We start from the raw sequence: 20,219 nt of genomic DNA on the forward strand, positions 1-20,219 counted from the left end.
TTAGCATTCTGCACCTTGCATTATTGTTTACAGTCTTGCCAATCCTAAATGATTAAAAAAAAATTAAGATAAAATGACATGAGTCAAACTCTGAAAAGCAGAAGATGGGCTGAGGAAGAGCTTTGTCTTCAAGCAGTTTTGAGCATATAATACGTGGTCATTCTTTTTCTCTGACCTTTGTGGTATGACTGAACTTCAAAGGTTGCCAACGTAATGTCAACTTTCTTCTATGGCCATGAGGGAGGAAAGGGTTATAAAGACCTGTTAAGCTGAATATCTACTTGCCATCACAAGCTTCCAGTGTCAGGGATTTTAAGGAAAGCAGCAGTTACTGTAAGAGCAGGGCTAATATTTTGTATTGTTAGAGCTGGTAACACATTACTTCAAGGTTAGTGGGAAATATAAGTAACTCAGCTTTTCAGCATTTGCATTTGCTTTACACCTGCTGTTTGTAGGTAACATGGCTAGAGCCAGGTGTAGGTCTCTTGTGGTATGGAGAGGTTCTGAGGGGTAGAGGGCAGCTAGGAGCAGTTGTACCAAAGAAAAGAAAAAAAGTGGAGCTATTTAGGAGAGAAAGATGTGGTATTAGTCAAAGTTAGCACTTAAAATCTCCTCTGGAAATATGTTTCTTTATCACCATAAAAAGGACACCCGACATGAAGATTATTCTGCCCTTTCCACCTCTGAGGCTTAGCATTATTTGTCAATCAAATGTGATAGCCTTTATAGGATGTTCACACTGTGGAATCTCCAAGCACATATTCAGCTAAATTCATGGACAGGGCAGTTTTCTGGGGACAGCAGTGGGAATACACAACCTTTGATTTGTGTTAGTGTGATTGACGTTGTGCCAATACGGAGTTAAGATTTAATGGCCAATGTGTGCTGCATTTACTAAAATGCACCCAGTAGTGCCATCCTGTGGTCAAGGCTATGATGAACAGAAGGCTTGTGCATTCTGTTCTGCCTTTTCTTTAAAAGCTATTTTGCCTTGGATTATTGCACAGAACTGAGTTGTGCCAGGCTGTAAAATTATAGCTTTCTTCTCAGACACTCAGTCATTTCTGAATTTCTAGTATAATCTCACAAATAGGAGTGCTGGACCATGTCTTTTTCCTTTTCCTGGAAGCGCTTTTTTGAAAGTTTTCGTAATTCATTTTCTGTCACTAGTTAGGTATAACAGAGTTGGCGTTTTGAAAATCAGCTGCAGATATGGTATCACCCAGTGCTGGAGGTTGTTTTACCTCCTTCTGGGAGTGCAGAAACATCTTCCTAATATATTTTTATTGCAGTATATTACAGAAGAATTATATCTAATTAGAATTTTGAAATGCTGTAGTTTTACTAATGAAATACAAACTCAGATGTAAGGCAAATTGCCCTTATTTGAAGAGAAATGAGAAAGCTGTTCTGTATCATCCGTATTTATTGACCAAGTTCTGTTACTCATATCCCCATTTGAAGGAAATACTTAGTCACGTTCAGGTCTGATTGCACAGTGCCTCAAATGAGGCTTTTATTACTGGAATAGTGCTGGGAGAGATATTAAAAAATAAGGGAGATGTATAATCTAAGGGTACAATTGTCATTTGGGGCAGAATTTACAAAGTTTCTGGATGTGGAATATAGATATCAGCAGATCTGCTATTGACACATTGGATTTTGACTTATGAATGTGTTCAAGTTTTTAAAACAACTTAAGTGATATATAATGTGTGGATTTAAGCTACATGACTTCTAGTAACAGAGCAGTGTTTTAACTGAGTGTTCTCTCCTGTTTGTCATAAAAATGTTAAGGAGCTTAGAGTTATCTTTTTTTCTTATTTTAATTTATGTATGTCATACTTTATTCAGCATTTCGAATAAATTATTTCCAAGTGTGTTTAAAAAAAGGAACCCCTTTCCCAGCAGCTGGGTGAAAAGCAGTGGCAGCCATTTCCCAGCCCAGCACTGTGGGATGCACTGCCCCCTGCTCTCCCTCATAGGATCCACTGTCATTAGTGGTGCTTGCTGGGGAGACTTTTGGCCTCCTCAGCCACCCACACAGAGCCCTTCTGTCAGTACAGGTGAGACAGAATAGGCAGGAAGAGACAGCGGGGGGAGAAGGAGCTTTTATTGTAAATGTAATTAACGTAGATGATGATAATTTTATTGGAGATCTCCATGTGATCTTACACATTGGTGGCTTTGTCAGTTGCCATATTGAAGATAAAAAGACCAAATTTCAGCATATTGTTATCCTAGCAGTTCTTCCTCATTAATAGCACTTGGCCAAGTTGGAAAGCACGTCCACATTTGCTTAATGCGCTGAGTGATCAGAATCTCAGAAGGCTTTAAAATAACTCACTTTTCACTCTGGGCAGAACAGTAGGTGAGGATACAAGAATGCAAGCCTAGTATTTGGACTGGAGAACTTTTAAAACTTTTCCCCTGAAATCCATCACCTCAGCTCTACGCGTTTTGTCCTACAGATTTCCAGGCATCCAGCATCCAGCTTTGGCAGCAATTCAGGAATACTGCCTGTGCATGCATTCTGTCCCATCATCTTGGTCATTAATGAAGGTGTTCCACAGCTTTGGCCCCAGTATTATGCCTCAGGGTATGCCATTAGTGACTGGCCTCCAGCTGGACCTCCAGCTGGACTTGGTGCCACTGTTAACAAGATTTTCAGCCTGGCAGTTCAGACAGTTTTCAGTGTAACTCACTTTCCACTTGTCCAGTCTGTAGTTATTTTTTTTCAGTGAGGAAATTATAGGAAATTGTGTCAGTAGCCTTGCTAGAGCCTTAATAAAGAATATCCACTGCTCAGTCTTGTCCAGGGAGGCAGTCATTTCATTGTGCAAAGCAAAAGGTTGGTCAAGCATGATTACTCCTTCATAACTCCATGCTGACTGCTCTCGGTTGTTTTCTTGTCCTTAACATTCTCGTCCTTAACAAGCTTGGAAATGACTTCAGGAGGATTTGCTCCATCCCCCTTCTGTGGACTGAGATGAAGTTTTAGATCGCTGGATCCTTTTGCTTGTTTGTAAAGAGAGTAACACCAACTTTCTCGCAGCTCTCAAGAACTTTGCCCTGTTGCCACAACCTTTCAAAGGTAATTGAGTGGTCTTGCTGTGACATCACCTGGCTCCCTCAGCGCTTGTGAGTGCATCTCATATAAGGTACCATGAACTTGTGAGTGTCCAGTCTATCTAAATGTCCTCTAACCAGTTCCAGAACACCTCAACCAAGATTGTCTTCCTCTTCTTGACTGTTCCACTTGTCACAGGGACCTGCATCTTCCTGAAAATGAAGCTTGTCTTTAAAGACTAGATAGGAAGGCTTCAGTAGCTCAGCCTTCCCTATGTTTTTTGTCACTGGGTGCCACACCCCATTCAGCAGTGGGCATATGTTTTCCTAAGCTTGTCCTGCTGATGTGCTTATAAAAGCCTTTCTTGTTACCCTTCACATCCCTTGACAAATTCAAGTTGAATTGGGCAGTCTTTGAGAATTTGATTTCTACAAAGAAATACAAAAATGTTGTCTCTGGTTGCTCTAGATTATCAGTACCTCAGTGTATCATCCTCTTATAACATTTCTCACTATTATATGGGGATACACATATTTAAAAAAAAATTAAAGCATTTGGGGATCAAAATAGCATGTCTGTAAGTGTTCTGAATGTTTTGTTAATTACTTCTTTAAGCTTGAGGTATTTACTTGCAATCGCAGCATCTACAAACCAGAAATCACATGAAGTAGCAGGAAGATGCAATTATAATTTGTGTGTGTATCTGTAGATATATATAGATTTATACATATATGTTTAATAAAAGAACTCGTGTGGCAACAAGCTGGATGTCCACCACTCTTGAGTTTTTGGTAAGCAGTGATGACCAGCCCAAGAGCTGTTAGTAGCTTGCAGAGCATTCAAAACTAGCTTAGGGCATGCCATGCCTGTTGGATTAGCTGCCCAGCGGGTGCCCAGCTGTGCTGGAAGTCACTGTGCTGGATAAACTGTGTCTGGCAGCAGAAGCAGATGAGGGAGGTAGAGGAGAAGCATAGAAGACATTTCCAGGAGCAGGTTCAGATATTTGGGCAGTGAGCATAGCTTGGGTGTGCCAGGCTATGGAGGGTGACATCTGTCGCCAGACATACCCAGCCAAAGAGTGAAATACCTCATTTTTAGCCAAACAGACCTAACACCCTGTTACATTTTCTTTTTCATGTAATTTGGCACCAGAAAATGTGAAATACTGCAAGCCATCATAGTTGGCGCTTTGGTCTGTGTAGTAGTAGGACAAACATTCAGGCTTTTACTGAGTATGCTGCAGCTGCTTGGTATGAGGGGCAGCCTGGCCGCAAACAGGTGTTCTGTAGTGGGAAAACACCTTGTTCAGTGCTCCATTACCCTCCTGACAGCAGAAAAGAGGAGTCAAGAAGAAAGAGTGACTTCCCAGGGCTTCACAACAGTGATGATGACAAATGGCTGCACACCCTCATTGGTGATGGGTTCATGGATTCTAATCTGAAAGAGAAGAATCATCTAACATATTTTATAATATCTGGGAGATTGCTAGACAAGGAAGCGTAGGTCTTTCATTTCTAATGAAATCCACATTGAATACCTGCAATACATTCAAGTGCCATTGATTTCAAATTACAGTGCTGGCATGTTTAAACTCAGGCACATCTGTAAGAACTGTGCTGAACCAAAATTGTAATGAAATGTATCCTTAGATTTTTGAAATGATTTAAGTTAATACTTCTTTAAAAGTTTTTCTTATATTCACCAACAAACGCTGTCAAGGTGAAATTCTGTGGTTACTGTCAGTTGGGCATGTTTACCTTAGATGTAGTTAGGCCTGTTGTAAGTTAAGTAAATTTGAATTGATTATTAAAGCCATAATTTAGTTGCTTCCCTTGTTTGATTAAACACAGTCTTCTCTTCCATGTTCATTTAATAATAAATGGAAAGATAACATTGTAGAGTTCATGGTTCAGGTGGAGTACAAAAAATACAGTAGAAAACATTCGGTTTTTTGCGTAAGTAAATTGGTTTAATCTTGAGAAGGCTTAAGCAGACAAACTCTTATTCTGTTGTTTTGGTTTTTTTACTGTTGCTTTTTCCACTTAGAAGATAACTTCTACTACACTTTTCTTTTTTATGCTTGCTTCAGGCAACGGCATTTCTTGGCAGCTGATGTTTGAAGTAATCTGCCTCCTTTGAGATTAGTGATATATCCAAGATTATCTCACAGCTTCTGTATCTCATGGTAACTATAAATAAACTGCATGATGGGAGGAAGACTTCATTTTTCACCTTATAAATAAATTTTAATTTTTTTTGCTTTAAGCTGAGTAAAAAAGGATAGTCCATCTCTTATGTCACACTTTGTCCATACTGTAATCTACCAAACAGAAAGCTGCTATTTAAGGATAGCCATTAAAATAAAAATGCATTGATTTCCTCCTAATGTAGAAGCTAAAGAACTCTTGGGAGAGAAAAAGAAGATCAGAATTGGTAAAACTGTCATATGCATTTATAGTAAGCAACATAATTTTGTCCAAACTTCTCTCCAAATGTATCAAGTATGCCTCCTTCAAAAATCAACCTCCTGACAGAGTTGTAGAATGGTGGAATTCTGCCCTGTGGCTTCCAATTCCTATTTTTCATTGTAACAAATTAGTAAAAAGCAATAGGAAAGGATGTTCTGAACACAAATAAAGGGAGAATGGCAGGATATAAATCCTCAGGAGTGTCTAAAAGCTTTTTGGATAGAGGAAAATGCAAAACACTTTTCAGACTGAGACCGTGATCTTCCATCCACGCTTAAATGCTGCAGAGAGAGACCAATTCATTTACGATGTACTGGCAGCAGTCTCTCTCTCCAACTCCATTTTACCAGGTGAAGTAGTTCACTGAAGAAAATAACATTTGTTATTTGGAGTGTATTTTCATACGTTAATCTTAATTCTCTGTGATTCGGGTTGTGCCTCCTCCAAGAATGCATTTGTTACTAATGGTTGTTGTGTAGAATAAGTGAATGGCAGCCATCTGTAGTGGCATTCATCTGCCTCACGTGGTCTGTAGTTGTGTTGTGCTTACATGGCAGGGGTGGGTAGCTGTGAGCAGGGTCCCAGCTCTAGCCTTCTCCAAAAGGAACCTGCCAATGGCCAGATCTGAGCTTGTTCCTCTGAGAGAGCAGTTTTAAGAGGGGAAAACATTGTGCTGCAGCAGCTGGGAGGGGAGTGATAAAGTGTGACAGAAAAAGCCCTGCAGGCACCAAGGTCAGTGCAGAAGTTCCCTGCAGGTCTTGGGTACCCCATGGAGCTGATCTCCATGTGCAGCCTTGGAGGAGATGGCTGTGAGGTGGATGAGGCCTGAAGGAGGCACAGCCTGCAGAGAGCCTCCGCAGGAGCAGCCCTGGGTTTGGGCTGCAGCCTATGGAGAGGAGCCCGTAGTGGGGCAGGAGGGCTGGGGGAGCTGCTGCCCATGCGAAGCCATGCTGAAGCAGCTCCTAAAGGGTGGGCACTGTGGTATGAACCTGTGTTGGAGCAGTGCTTGGAGTGCTGCAGCCTGCAGGAAGCCTAGACAGCATCAGTTTGGGAAGGACAGCATCCCATGAGACAGACCCCATGCTGTGGCAGGGGAAGGGAGAGTGCATGAAGGAATAGCAGACTGAGCTCAGCTCCCATTCCCTGCACTGCTTAGGAGAAGGGGAAAGAAGAGAGTGAATGAGGGGAAGGTGCTTTTAGTTTGATTTTAGTTCTCACCACTGTTGTCTGTTAGCAATAGGCAATAAATTACATTAATCTCCCTATGCTGACTCTATTTTGCCCTTAACTGTAATAGTTGAGCAGTCTCCCTGTCCTTATCTCAGCCCTTTTTCTTCTTATTTTCTCCTGTTCCTTTGAAGAAAGGCAATGGGAGTTCAAGCTGCCCATCAGATGAACCCACCACAGCAGTTTGCAGTTGGCGTTTGGCTGGGCTGTGTAGCTTTGAATCACCGTAACTCTGCACAGATGCTGGACATGAGCAGCTTTTGCTCCTGTTGTGTAGTGCCGGTCCAGTGACTCTAAAAAGAATTAGCAGATATTTGTAGCTTTGGATATCTGTTTGAGAAAGGGCATTTTTCTCATGTTGAAGGGTAATCCCCTTTTGTGGTATAAAAATGGGCAAGGCAGCAAGAGCTGCCACAGTAGCCATTACAGAAGCTAAGGTAAACCTGCAGTTTGACTTTGTTGAAAGAATTAGGGCAAATTTTTGGAGAGAAAATGTTGTCTAGTATTTGTAAGCTGGTTACACTGAAAACTTCCTATCACCACAGAACTTAAAAATCAGATTCAGGTTTTATTGCACTACATGTTTTATGAAGTAAGGAGAAATAACTTCTTCAGTGAGATTAAGACAATCTGAGGGGTGGGCAAATAAATACATGAGCGTAGCAGAGTGATGGAGAGGATGAAAAATAAAACATGAGGGAAGTAAGCTTATGGGAAGTTTGCAAAGTTAACATTCTGGTTTTGCATTAAAAAGGGTGTGACACTACAGATACCTTATTAGCTGCAGTTTGAAACTGACATAAGTTTCTAATAGTACAGATAGAGTGGAGCTTATAAAGGCCAGTGTTTGCCTCTGCTTTTTCCCACCCTAGGTAGGCAACGTGGTATAATACTTAAGCTTGCTTACTGCCTAAGTACATTTTTAAATAATAGGATTCTGAGTGATCAGTACCACCCAGATGCAGTCAGTGCTAGGTCAAGGGATGCAGAGGCAGTGGCTATGGTAAGATCTGATAGCTTTTTATACAGATTAAATTATTTATTATTTGTATTTTCTGTAAAACCTATTTATTCTAGGCCACATAGTGGTCAGAACAAAAAAGGCATCTTTCCTTACTGTTTAGAGAACAAGGTGTGGGATTCATCTCAGTTAACCGTGCCAGCCCTGAGGTCACATCTCAGGTATGCTTGTTGTCATATGCTTTGTAGTCAATAAAGAAGCAGCTGATTTTAGATGCCTTTCAGTTTACCAATTTTGGAGGGATTAAGCTTAGGTGGGTGAGTTCCAAACTCTTGCCCATAACAACTAACTTGAGTAAAAGCTGGGGAAGTCCTCATAACAACAATTTAGCAAAGTCTATTTGTAATTGTGAGCTAGAGATTTAAAGAGATGTTTTCAAAATTAGCAGATGTTAAAAAGTCTGGATCTTATCCATCTTTCATTTCCTCCTGCAGGAAGGAGTCTCTGTAAAATAAATTTAAAATTCATGAGTAAAATGAAAAATAAAATGGTGCAATAGAATTGTTGATTATTTGGCTTCAAGTGGAACCAAGGTGTTTGTGGGGGGGAAAAAAAAAGCCAAGTAAAATTATTTATAGTATCAAATGCACAGCAGTTCTGTGAGACTAATACTTTATGGTAGGTGGGGGACGGTTGCTGCTATGCAATTTTCACTAAATCATTTTCTTAGATGTGTGCCCTACCTTTGTGGCATACGAATGAACATCAGGACAGCCTGTGAGGCTTTCAGGTTAGAGGTAATGCTAAAAACAATATTTTTCACTTGAATGTGTTAGCATGCTGATATTAGTCTCACCTCTGCTAGCCTCTGGATATTTCCCTTCTGAAAACCATCATCAAAATTAACTCTGGATGTGACTGTGTTATGAGAAATGTAGTATCAGTGTGAAAAGAAGAAATGCTGCAGGGGCAGAAGTGAACCAAATATGCATGTGGGCAGGACAAGGCTTGTTGCTGTCTTCATTTCTCTGCACTGATCAGGTGCAGAGCTGCTGGAGGGGTACCCCAAGCAGCTCCAATGACATGATTTGTTGCCCGTTATATTCCCTTCTTCCACTGTCACACTGTGGGGTTTTTTCCACTTACGCTCATCACTCTCAGATGAGCAGCCTTTCCCTGTTTGTTTCTTTCTTACTGGCCGCAGTGTTGCTGATTTTACATCCTTATTCTGTATTTATGTCTAGATTGCCCTAGTAATTTCTGCCTCGGTCAGCAATGCTGTTCAGCTGGTAACCCTGTTCATGCTTTTTCTGGGTTTGCTATCTTGCTAGTGAGCCTCAAGTCAAGGGTAGCCATCTGCGTGGGTATTTCTCCCTTTCTCCTATTGATTATGCCTTGTCATTGCTCACACTGCCACCTCTCAGTGTAGCTGCAGCCTAGGTTTGACAGTTTGCACACAAACCCCAGCACCCCAAAACTACTGGTGGAATCATCTTCTCCTTCATCTCTTTTGTCTGTTACCGGAGGCCAATCTCATGGTGTGCAGCAGCTGGACCCTGGTGGAAACTTCACGGTCAACCTTTGCTTTCTGCCTACCATTTCCTTCAGAGTAAGGCCACAGAATAAGTGCAAGAGGGCCAGCCTCTTGTTGCATCTTCCAGCATATTGCTCTGTGTTTCTTTCTTTGCTACCTTATGCTGGTGACCCAGATTGGGAAATTCATTAACTTCTCTCCTGGACCAGACAGTGGCTTGCTTTTTGGTGATGACTTCTGTCCTCTGCCTAATCTGTTTTCTGAGCTATGTAGAGAAGCTTCCTAGCAAGGGGCAGCTGTTATGTACAGCCTGTCTTCTCTAGGGTTGTTCATCTCCTGTTTACTGAGATTACCTCAGTGGCAACTTGACAGTGAAAACTGCTTGAATGGGAATGGCTGCATTAACAGGATCCGAGTCTTACACTGGATTTGTTATGGGGAATGTGCTCTTCCTGAAAGATAGAAAGGATGAGTTCAGAGAGGCTGTGTGTTCACCCCCCTGCCTTCATTCAGGATGGCTTTCTGAAGACGATTTCCTGACAAGGTCAAGCAGACAAGGTCGGCTGTGGAAGCTTCCTGTTAGTATAAAGGCCAAGTAAGCAGTTAGTGTAACAATGGAAGTACATCTTGCAATTTTTCCCAGTTATTTGCTAGGGAGCAGCAGGAAGAAGGGGAAAAGTACCTTGTATAATGCCTGAGTAGTTGCTGCTGCTGTTGCCACTTGCCTGTATGCTCTATGTTCCTCCTTGAGCTTGCAGCTTACATATGCAGTGGCAGGGCAATAGAGATGATATTTTTTTTCTCCTGAGGTAGAAGTAAGGAAACCCAATCATTGGGAAAATTCTAGACTAAGTAAACAGACAGTCAGTGTAGTTTCATTTATCTAACTACTGTTGGCTTACATTTCTCTGCCACCAGACCGTCGTGCCACACTGCAGTCTGACACTGCCTGCAAAGCAAGCAACTGAAAATATAATGATGAGGATTAGAATTTATTTCTACCTGCGATAAAATGCGTCTTCATCCAGATACTGGTAGCTCTCAGTATGAAGACATATCACTATGCTAAGTAATAAGAACTGTACAGTAGTTCTTCTGGTAAAAAGAAAGAATTTGCACCCTGAATCTCATGATTTATCTCTTATTGAAATTTTTAGGAAAGAAGGTAATACTTAAGATTAAAAAAAAAGATGATTTCTTTTAGTTGCGTTTAAACTAAATCTAACTTTTGAATGACTGTGAATTTCATTTTAATTTTTGGTCCACCGCTTCAAGATTTGCCAATTTGCAGCAAGCCAATCACACAGTCACTGTAACACTGCTATGCAAACAAGATCTCTGTTCGGATACAATATGAGGACTGAGCAGAGATTGTCCTTTCAGCTGTCCTTGCAGGCAAAACCAGCCCCTGTGAAATTCAGCCTAGATCAGGAGATCAAGAGAGAGATTTAACAAATCATTTGGAAAATATATTTAGAAGACCAAAATGTGACTTCGGGATCACTCATTACATGTTCTTTATTTATATGTAGTTTGTCTGCCCTGACTCAATTACAACTCTGTTTCTGTAAAATATTTTGCTTTCAGTTCAAATTGCTGAAAAGCATTTTCAAAATGTCAGTGTGTGTTAAGCACTTGGTATTCGTAGGTTCTTCTGAAAAGCTCATATGCTATGCAAATTAATATCTAAGAGTAATTTCTGAATGGGTATCCATAGAGACACGGTTCAGAAAAACTATTAGCATGTGTTTTCCTTCCAGTGGTTTCAGTGAAATACAGATTTTTGCTTGAACACTTCATACAATGAGGAGTGATTTCCTGAGCTGAAGCTGTACTCGTTGCAGATAGTGGTAACAGTATATGGTTTGTTTATTAATGGATTTGGTTTTTATTTGCTCTTCCCTTCACGAAGTTGAATTCTCGGTGATGGAAAATGCATGCATTCATTTAATGTTTCCTGAAGCACCTCCTGCGTGATCCTTTAGGAACGTGTTCCCCTGACTGTCTGTGCTGTCCCCTAGTGCACCTGGTGGACATTTGGAACGTGATAGAAGCCTTGCGGGAAAATGCCCTCAACAACCTGGATCCCAGCATCGAACTGAATGTGGCTCGCCTGGAAGCTGTGATTTCAACCATTTTCTACCAGCTCAACAAACGGATGCCGACAACCCACCAGATCAATGTGGAGCAGTCCATCAGCTTACTGCTCAACTTCTTGCTAGCAGCCTTTGATCCGTAAGTCTGCTTTCATACCCCCACGGGCTTCCCTCCTTCCCTGACTGGTGAAAGGGTTTCGCTTGCTCTGAAAATATCTCTGGAAAACAATCCCACAAGCTATATTCTGACCCAAATAATGAGCGTGTGAATAGTGCTCACTAGGGAGAGAACCTAAAATTAAGGGCCTCTCCTTTCTGCTGAGCCAAATTCAGCACAAGTGTGTTTCCATCCAGTTTCTCCGATTTGTTCCAGTTTATATCAAAGAGGAATTATCTACAGAAACGAATCCACATCCACTTCTAATTTATGTTGTTATTTATTGACACACCAGTGGCTGACACCGCTGCAATGACTCTGCAGCAGTGACAGGGGTTAATAGCTCATTATTTGGAAAGAGCTCAATTTACTGCGAGTTCTTGCAGCTGTAAGCATTTTTTTTTTTCTGGCTCTTCCCAGTGCAGTATGATTTTGAGACCATGACAGAAATAGAATAAAGAACAGGAGGTGAAACTGAAATTCGTGCTGTTTATTACTGCATGGGACCCATACTGCAAAGAGGACAGGTTCAAGGTAGAGTGAGCTGCTTGCTGTAGCGAGTGTACCTTGTGTATGTATTACAGTTACTGAATGTGTAGACATCAGCCTGCATTGCCGTGTTCAAAATCCTCAGCCCCACGTTAGTGGAGAACAGCTGTTAAGTCTGCATATTGCCTATTGCTTCTTTATGGCAGTTCACCGGCTGCAAACATCGGCTGTGATGGCCTGACATCAGGGTGCTGCCCTTCTCCCCTCCCTCTTTCCATCCTCTCACTTCATGTCCCTGGTGCTGGGTATCGGGGCCGGGTTTTGTGCACCTTTTGGAGGCAGCCCCAGCCAGGCGGCTCGGTCACCATGGCAACGGGGAGAAAAAGTACTTGTTCCATATGACAAGGCTGCACCCAGCCTCCCCTCCAGTCCCTCTAAGGGAAAAACAAGAAGTCAATCAGTTGTGGAACTGTAGCCTTCAGGAATAATTTTTCCCTCTCAACGGCAGTAAGGCAGGGAACAAGCATTTTAATGTATGCGGTTGAGGCTGTGACAAGAGCACGAAAGGACAAGGAAAATGGCCGGACGCGCGCATCGGTGCATGCCGCACGCAAACTGCTCCCCGGCTGACAAGCAGCAGCCCCAGGACCATGAGAGCAGGAACTGTGATAACGTGCTTGTTTTGTAGCTCACCATGGTGGGGGGTGGAGTTGTCAGCTGGATGTCAAGGCCAGTCGTAGCAAAATGGAGGATAGGGTTTAACTCCTCTGTACAGAAACGGAATGTGAGAGCGGGGTTTGGCTTCCCCTGAGCACAGCTTCCCGCTTGCTGTGTGTGATGACCCGGTTTGGGCTCCTAAAAGACCTGAGGAGGCTGTAAGCATCTCATCGTGCTCATGCTGCTGCCTTCAGGCAGGGTACACAGGGTGCATTTCCTATGGCGGAGACAGACTGAGGAAGATGCACTCTGCCTTAGGACCTGAGGTGGGGACTGGTTGCACATCACCCTGTGTTAAATGTACCAAGCATTGTGTGTGTGGTTCATCTAACAGCAAGGTTCAGGTGCAGTCTGTGAGACCTAAGTTCAGGCTTCACGGAGATCTGTGTCATCTAGATGTCTCCTTAATATGATGGGTGTTTGCCCACCTATTGCAAATATAGACATGAAAGTCAAACGTCTGATTCTCAAAACTGGTGTCAAATTCCTTTAGCGTGACTCAGATGATTGATGTTTTGTTTTGAGTGTTTGTTTAGCAACCGCTTGTGGTGCAGATTTCCCTTATTCTGATGGGAGTAGCTCCTGCTCAGTAGAGGAGTGATGTAGAGCTATCTGGGTTCTTAACACCACTGATATGTGTCCGTATGTTGCATAAAGGGAGAAAGGTGTGGAGCTGTGAGCTGGATGAAGTCTTTTCCTCCAATTCCTTCCTCTCTTATGGAGAAACTGGACAGTTAAACTAAATTGCCTGGAGTCTTCTCTGATGGAAAAAAAAGGGTGTATTTTATTAGGTGTATGAGTCATGCTGAAATCAAAATAGTCACTCCTAAAATAGTCCTGTTGTCTTTGACCTGAGTTCGTTCCTGTTTTATAGCCATGTTTTCAAGAAATGGCTGGCCTTTCCAAAATGCCATCTGAACTTGCAGATTGTGAGGGATGTGTTTATTAATGAATAAGATCACATTTGATTCTGTGTACACAGGCAGCAACAACAAACCCACACCATAAAAAAACCCACCCAGGACTGCTTTCTAAGGCTAAGACAACATAGCTCTTTCAGTATCAATGAAAAGTGATCACAGAGTGTTTTGGTGTCTGTGGCTATGCAGAGCAAAGGCTGCTCCTGCTGTTCCGCGGGCAGTTTCAGAAGAGATTGCTCAGTTGCTCATGTTCTATTTGAAATGCAAAGGAAAGAAGTGGAGAAGTGGAGTCCATCACTTAGTGTATAAGAAAGGACCACAAGGGACAAGTCAATATGTGATTTAAAATCCAATATACCTCTAATTTATTCAACTCTGGTCAATATATACTGTCCCACATGTACCATGCTGGCAACCTGCTAGCAACAAGTTGAAGATCATCCAAGCATTATACATCGCTCCTTTTAATTATAGCCCACTTAAAATCTGGCAGGATTCTCCACTCTTGTGCAAGGAGCATTTCATTTAATTTGCCCCTAGCATATGAAAGTTGCTTGTCATGTGAGAGAGGTCCCTGATAGCCAAAAAATGGTGAATGGGAGGGCTTAAAAAAAAAAAAAAAAAAAAAGACAAAATAATTCCTGGTTTGCTATTTAATGTCACATGGAAATTGGGCAATAGTTTTGCTTCAAGGGCTCAGGTGATTAGCTGACTATGAAATAATAGCATACCTCTTTCACTGGCATGCAGATACTATACAACATGACAAGTTCAAACCTCTCAGAAAAATTCATCCCAAGACATGTCAAAGCCCAGACAGCCAACTAGGTGGAATGTCAGCCTCATTCAATAAAGCAGCTCCTAAAAAGACTCTTATTAAGCAGACTGTAAGATAATCTGTTCTAGGTCATCTTCAGCATCTGCTCAGTATTGCAATACAGCTGTTCTCCCTGCAAAGTTTAAGTGACAAGAACATCGCAGATATTTCTGTCCCTTGACATGTTTGTCTCATGAATAAAGCTGAGAGCTCTGGGCGATGAACAAACTAAATCTAATTGCAGGGGCTAGACTTCTGCAGAGTAAAGAAGAAATAGTCATGCCTGGTTTTAATCAGACGTATGTTAGAGCCATATTGAGTTCAACACGTAGAAATGTTCAGTGCCTGTTTGGATATATAAATTCTTGCTTGGCCATCCACTTAGAGCTGTGAAGTGTAAAACTGCCCTCTTGTCCATCTTTGCTATTGCATTGTATTGCTTTGCTTGCATTGAAAGTGATGCAGTCAGGCTGGATTTCATGGAGGAAGTCCTGCAAAAAGGAGCATGTCAGAGAGTTGGCTGTTACAAATTTTTCTTTCCTAAATGAAAGAATAGTTGCTTCGTTCCAATAATTTTATCCTTGAAAACCATTTGTGAAAATCACAGAATCACCGAGGTTGGAAAAACCCCAGGAGGTTGTAATTACAGCCTCTGACAGTACTGCTTCTATTGCCCTAATTAAGGGGATGATAGGAAGTGCACAAGTACAGAAGTTTTGCTACTAGGAGTTGATGGAAAGTTGATCAGGCATTGTGGGGGACTTCCCTGCTATGGAGAGAGGCTGTCTTTTCCTCCAACCACGCACTGAATGAAGAAATGCTCTGCTCTGTGTCTAAAAGCATGTATTACTTTTTGCTCTTTTCCCCCCAGCAGCAGGAGATAACCTCAGTGCCCTGACTACCATTGCCTTCTCTAAGTACTCTCTCCCATGCTGCTGCTAAGTGCATGTCAGCTTCAGGGGTTGCCTTGGCCATCATTAATGCTCCCAGCACTTTTCTGCAGGGAACTGAAGAGGAACTTCTGGAAGAGGGGTGCTTTATAAAACCAAAACATTTTCTGCCCTATCCTGTTTCCACTAGCAGAATTTATATCTTTTTGCATTATTAGTTAGAGTTAGGGTAGTATGATTAAGTTGCAGTTGGATTTGAAGATCCTTAAGGTCTTTTCCAAGCTGGGCAATTCTATGATTCTATCCAGCCTAAAGCTTTGTTCAGTGGAGGGCTTCATGCTGCTGTGAGCCGCTGCTCCAGCATTGGCTTTTATGCCACAAACAGTGCGAGGCCCTGCTGCTGCCAGTCAAGGGCATCTGTAGTGCTTAGCAATAGCTTAGGGCACTTCTGTATCCGAGTGATACTGGAAAGTCTTAGGCTTGATTATCCTCTCTGTTCATCAGTCATATTTATTTATGCATGCGTGTGTGTATATGTATGCACACGCACGCACATATATATTTGGAGGGCTAATTGAATTTATACTGGGTCCAGTGATGCTTTTATGAATACAAATGACCGATACAAAACACAGTGTCAGAAGTTATCAACTCTAACTGAGAGATTGAAGAGGTAAATGCAATCTTATTCTTTCTGTTCCTGTGTTCTGTACCATTTGAGTGTGGGAAACGCCAGTGGCTCTGGGATGGAGAGCTGAAGGCGAGTTGATGTGTCTGCCACTCAAGAGTATAATCCTGTTAGTAAACATAACTAAATCTACTGGGAAAAATATCTGAATCTGAAGCACTTCCACATGGGCTTCATTTTTTGTTCGAATTTTTCCATAGCTTCTTAATAACACTATTGCTTTCACTTAGCATTTATTTTTCTTTAGCATAACAACTCTTTCAAAGGCAGGTAAAAACCTCCTGAAAAAAAAAATCCCAGAGGTCTGAAAGGTATAATGCAAAAAAAGGAGCGCAAAATGATCAAATTCTCAGCTGTAGCCACAATTTATTTGCACAAATTAGAGTCTAACCAATGAAGAGTGGAAATGCAAAAAACTGGAATAGATTCTGAAAGTCCTATACTGGGATTTTAATCTCAGGAAGCCAGGCAAAGGGAACACAGTGTAATGAAAAAGGAGACATGCACCAAAGCCAGCACTAAAGAACATACTAAAGATTTACTTCTTAAATACTGAAGTAGTGCATTTGTTTCTTTTTGTCTGCATCTCTTGTTGATGTTCTGACAAAAAACAGAATTTTAAAAAATGAACATAGCTGTAAAGCATGTAGCATGCTTTAATTGGCTAAAACAAGTAGAAGAGGGAAGCCATGAATTTGCCCTTCAGTACTGCTGTTGCATAAACAGCAGTAATGATGATCACCTTAATGCATAATGAGATAAATAGTTTAATACTGAGAGTTGCGTACATTGTGCATCACTTCTGAGGTCTTTACAGAGCAACGTACTGATGTTTGCTCCTGCAAAACTTCAAAAGTCTTTGTGTGTGAATTTCCTTATAGTGTGCATTACAATGTACTGTGTGAATGATAAACATATTACAAAATATGTCTATTTTCTATTTTTGAACAGGGAAGGACATGGTAAAATTTCCGTTTTTGCAGTCAAAATGGCCTTGGCAACTCTTTGTGGAGGAAAGATAATGGACAAATTAAGATGTAAGTCTTTTGGGTCGTCTTTTTTACCTGTTAATCATTGTTTTATTTGGAGATACAATAGTACAGGCAGGGAGGAGGAGGATTTAGGGTAGGTTATAGAATCACTGCTGGGTTTGGGATTTGCATTGTATGCACCTGCATGAAAATCCTGCTAAAAGTTTGGCTGAATGTCCCAGAAGATTTCATGTTTTTGAGACCACATTGCATATGTTGTCTCTGATTAGTGAAAATTGTTTTTTTTTTTTCCTTTGGGATGATTAAATGCAGAGAACAGTCAAGTGCCTCAAATGTTTATCATGAAGCATCATTTAGCAATTTCTTAGGCTTTTTTTTTAAAAAAAAATCTCATTTTGCACTTAGAAGTACAATATATTTACTCACTATTTATACTTCTTCCCATGGGGCACGTATTAATTCCATCTATTCTGCAGAATGGATTCTCATTTCACAGGACTTATTTGCAGTTTCCAATCAGCTAAGATATATTTTACATGCAGCGGCAAGGAAAAACTGCATGTTCAGTGCTGTGATGTCTGTAGTTCAGGTCCAGAACAACATTTTCCAAACATTTTTACCAAGGGATTGGAGATTAACCTCCAGTTTCCTCTGAGCCTTCTACCACAGCCAAAGAAAATGGAATTTACAAATTGCTGTTGGTTAGAATAGGCCAGTAGAAATTCCAGATGCAAATTTAGTCTTCCAGATTTTTTGCCATTTTTTAGTATACAGTTTCTACATAGAGATTCAAATACAGAGCCACTGTAAATTCAGTAGTGTTCTCTAGGCTGTTTTAAGGATAAGGAGCAGAGTGCATCCAGTGGAAGACTGCAGAATGATGTTAATTTTTCCAGTAGCAGTCTCAAGGTTCTGTCGCCAGGATCTTCATTCCAGCTTCCTAGAAAGGAAGCAGCTGACATCACAGCCTGGAAAATGATAGATATTCCTTAGTCCATGATCCCATGATTGGCTTAGGATCCTTTGAAACCAGAGGAAAAGTAGTGGCTGAGAAAACAGAAACCTGCATCTCTGAAGCAATAAAGCGATGTAATATTTTTCTACAAGAACAAAAAAGTTAAGCAGAGAAAAGAATAGAAAGTAACGTATTTGAAAGAGCTTCAGTGTTTTGTGTCCAAAACAATGTTAATTAACTTAATGAGCTTGTTGTGAAGATTTAAATTTGACAGGGTGAGCTGGCAGTAGGAAAAAAGCTGATGTTGCGTATCTTGTCAAATTAGATCCTTCTTATCTGATTAAATTGCTGCCTCATGTCATGCATCAGACTTCACTTAGAAGATGACCACACACAATGGAAAAAAAAAGCAGGAATATTTTCATATGAATATCAGCTTCTTTTTTATATGTAAATCGTCCTCTTTGTATTCTACTGAGTAGGATTATAATTAAAAATGCTGTAATAGTGGTTGTTCCCATAAGCAGAACATGTTGTTTAGCACTTCTGTTTCAGATAAGAAAATACTGAATTAAGAGCAAATTTGAAGCTCAAACTGAAGTTGCTGTGTCCTTTTCTTGTCTTTTTTCCCCCTCAGATATATTCTCAATGATTTCAGACTCCAGTGGAGTGATGGTTTATGGCAAATACGACTTATTTCTGCGGGAGGTTCTCAAGCTGCCCACAGCTGTTTTCGAAGGGCCGTCATTCGGCTATACTGAGCAATCAGCAAAATCTTGTTTCTCACAACAGGTAAATGAAGAATGAGTGTCCTCAACACAAGCTTTCAGTCACACCTCAGAGCAGGCTGAGGCTTTCCTCCTTTCTTGCGTAGAGGAACACATGGCTGGATGGAGATTGACTTTGCTTATTTCTGGCATGCAGGTTAGCTACACGTAGTGGGAATCTAGTCTCTATAGTTTCCCTACATAGTCACCAAGGAGGGAGCAGCTTTGCCAAAAAGTAATTCAGAGCAGGAGACTCTGTGGAGACTAAATTCCTAATCTAATCACTGAAGTTAAATGCAAACTCCTAAGTAATGTGAATACCCCAAGACATGCTGTCTCCCACTGCAGTTAGTTGTTATTGCTGCAACATGTGTGAAACTTTAACTTCACCATACAACTCTCATCAGAAAATCAAGCTACGTGTTTTTCAAGTGAGAGTGTGCACACAAAAAGTTTACAAGGGAGTAGAAATATCTGTCTTCAGCATCTGTTGAAAATGGAATTCAGTAGGTTCTAGAAAATCTCTAGTCCCATACAGATACCATCAGGAAAACAGTGAGGTTATCCTGAAGAGAGCACAAGAATTGCCACTCTCCACCAGGCTGCGTAGGCACACTGAATACACCACTTTGGCAGTAGCTAAGATCAAACTCTTATTTCCCATAATCGGGGCTGAGTATCCACTTCTCCAATAGAGTGGAAGGAGAGAGATCCTCTGGCACTTGCTATGCAGCACACTGAGTAATGTCATAAGTCTAGCATAAGGGAAGATGCTGAAACTGGGAAAATGTTAGAAATAAAATGTTATTTTCCTTTTCGTTACATTATTACTAAAGTGTAACTGAATGCTGTTGAACGAATGGAGCAGGAGTAGTGTTATTTTCATGCAAAACAGTCTCATTTTTTATTTTTCTTCGGTTTCATCACTAATCAGTAGGCTCTCCAGTCAGCTGAAAGACATTGTTGAAATTCATTTATTGAATCATCTCCCAAATGATTTTAAATGATAATGCTTGCATATGTGAAAATAGTCTTGTTTCACAGTGGGAGATTTAAAACAGCACTTCATATTGTCTTGAAGAATTTACATAGTAAAGTGACTTTTTGGTAGTTTTGATTTAAAATAATAAAAAAGTGTTCTTGCATGGCAGCAGAGCATTCAAGCTTTGAACATTGAACATGATACTATGAAAATCAAAAATTAGTTTCTTCTTTTTCCTTATAATATCATTTAGGCCTCAAGCAGCCATCAGGGCAGTGGGGCTTTCATTGACGCTGCATCCACATAAAAGTGGACCAGACATATTAAGCTGCCTTGAGAAAGATAGATCCTCCAAACAGTCTTAAGAAGGTTTAGTTCCGGACTAAACAGAGTCCATTTAAAACCACCAAGAGTTAGGTCTCTGAGTAATGTCAGTACGAAGTGGATTTACAAAGCTGCTGGTCTGCATCTCTAAACATCCAAGTGTTC

The 20,219-nt window shown here is 41.0% G+C and overlaps 1 protein-coding gene across 20 annotated transcripts in view; it reads left to right on the forward strand.

Annotated features, from left to right (window-relative positions):
* The window catches only part of DTNA (dystrobrevin alpha), a 213,392-nt gene that overhangs the window by 134,892 nt on the left and 58,281 nt on the right, over window positions 1–20,219 (forward strand). For 18 of the 20 annotated variants that reach the window (XM_090137550.1, XM_090137551.1, XM_090137547.1 and 15 more), the window contains exons 4-6: window positions 11,282–11,495; window positions 16,986–17,071; window positions 18,619–18,773. In XM_090137550.1, the coding sequence (XP_089993676.1) occupies window positions 11,282–11,495; window positions 16,986–17,071; window positions 18,619–18,773 (455 nt within the window). Of the gene's footprint in view, window positions 1–11,092; window positions 11,124–11,281; window positions 11,496–16,985; window positions 17,072–18,618; window positions 18,774–20,219 lie in introns of those variants that run through there. The other 2 variants (XM_090137562.1, XM_090137561.1) reach the window with 2 other exon arrangements.

The sequence above is a fragment of the Phasianus colchicus genome, chromosome 3 (assembly GCF_987193195.1).
Source record: "Phasianus colchicus chromosome 3, bPhaCol1.hap1.1, whole genome shotgun sequence".
NCBI classification, from domain to species: domain Eukaryota; kingdom Metazoa; phylum Chordata; class Aves; order Galliformes; family Phasianidae; genus Phasianus; species Phasianus colchicus.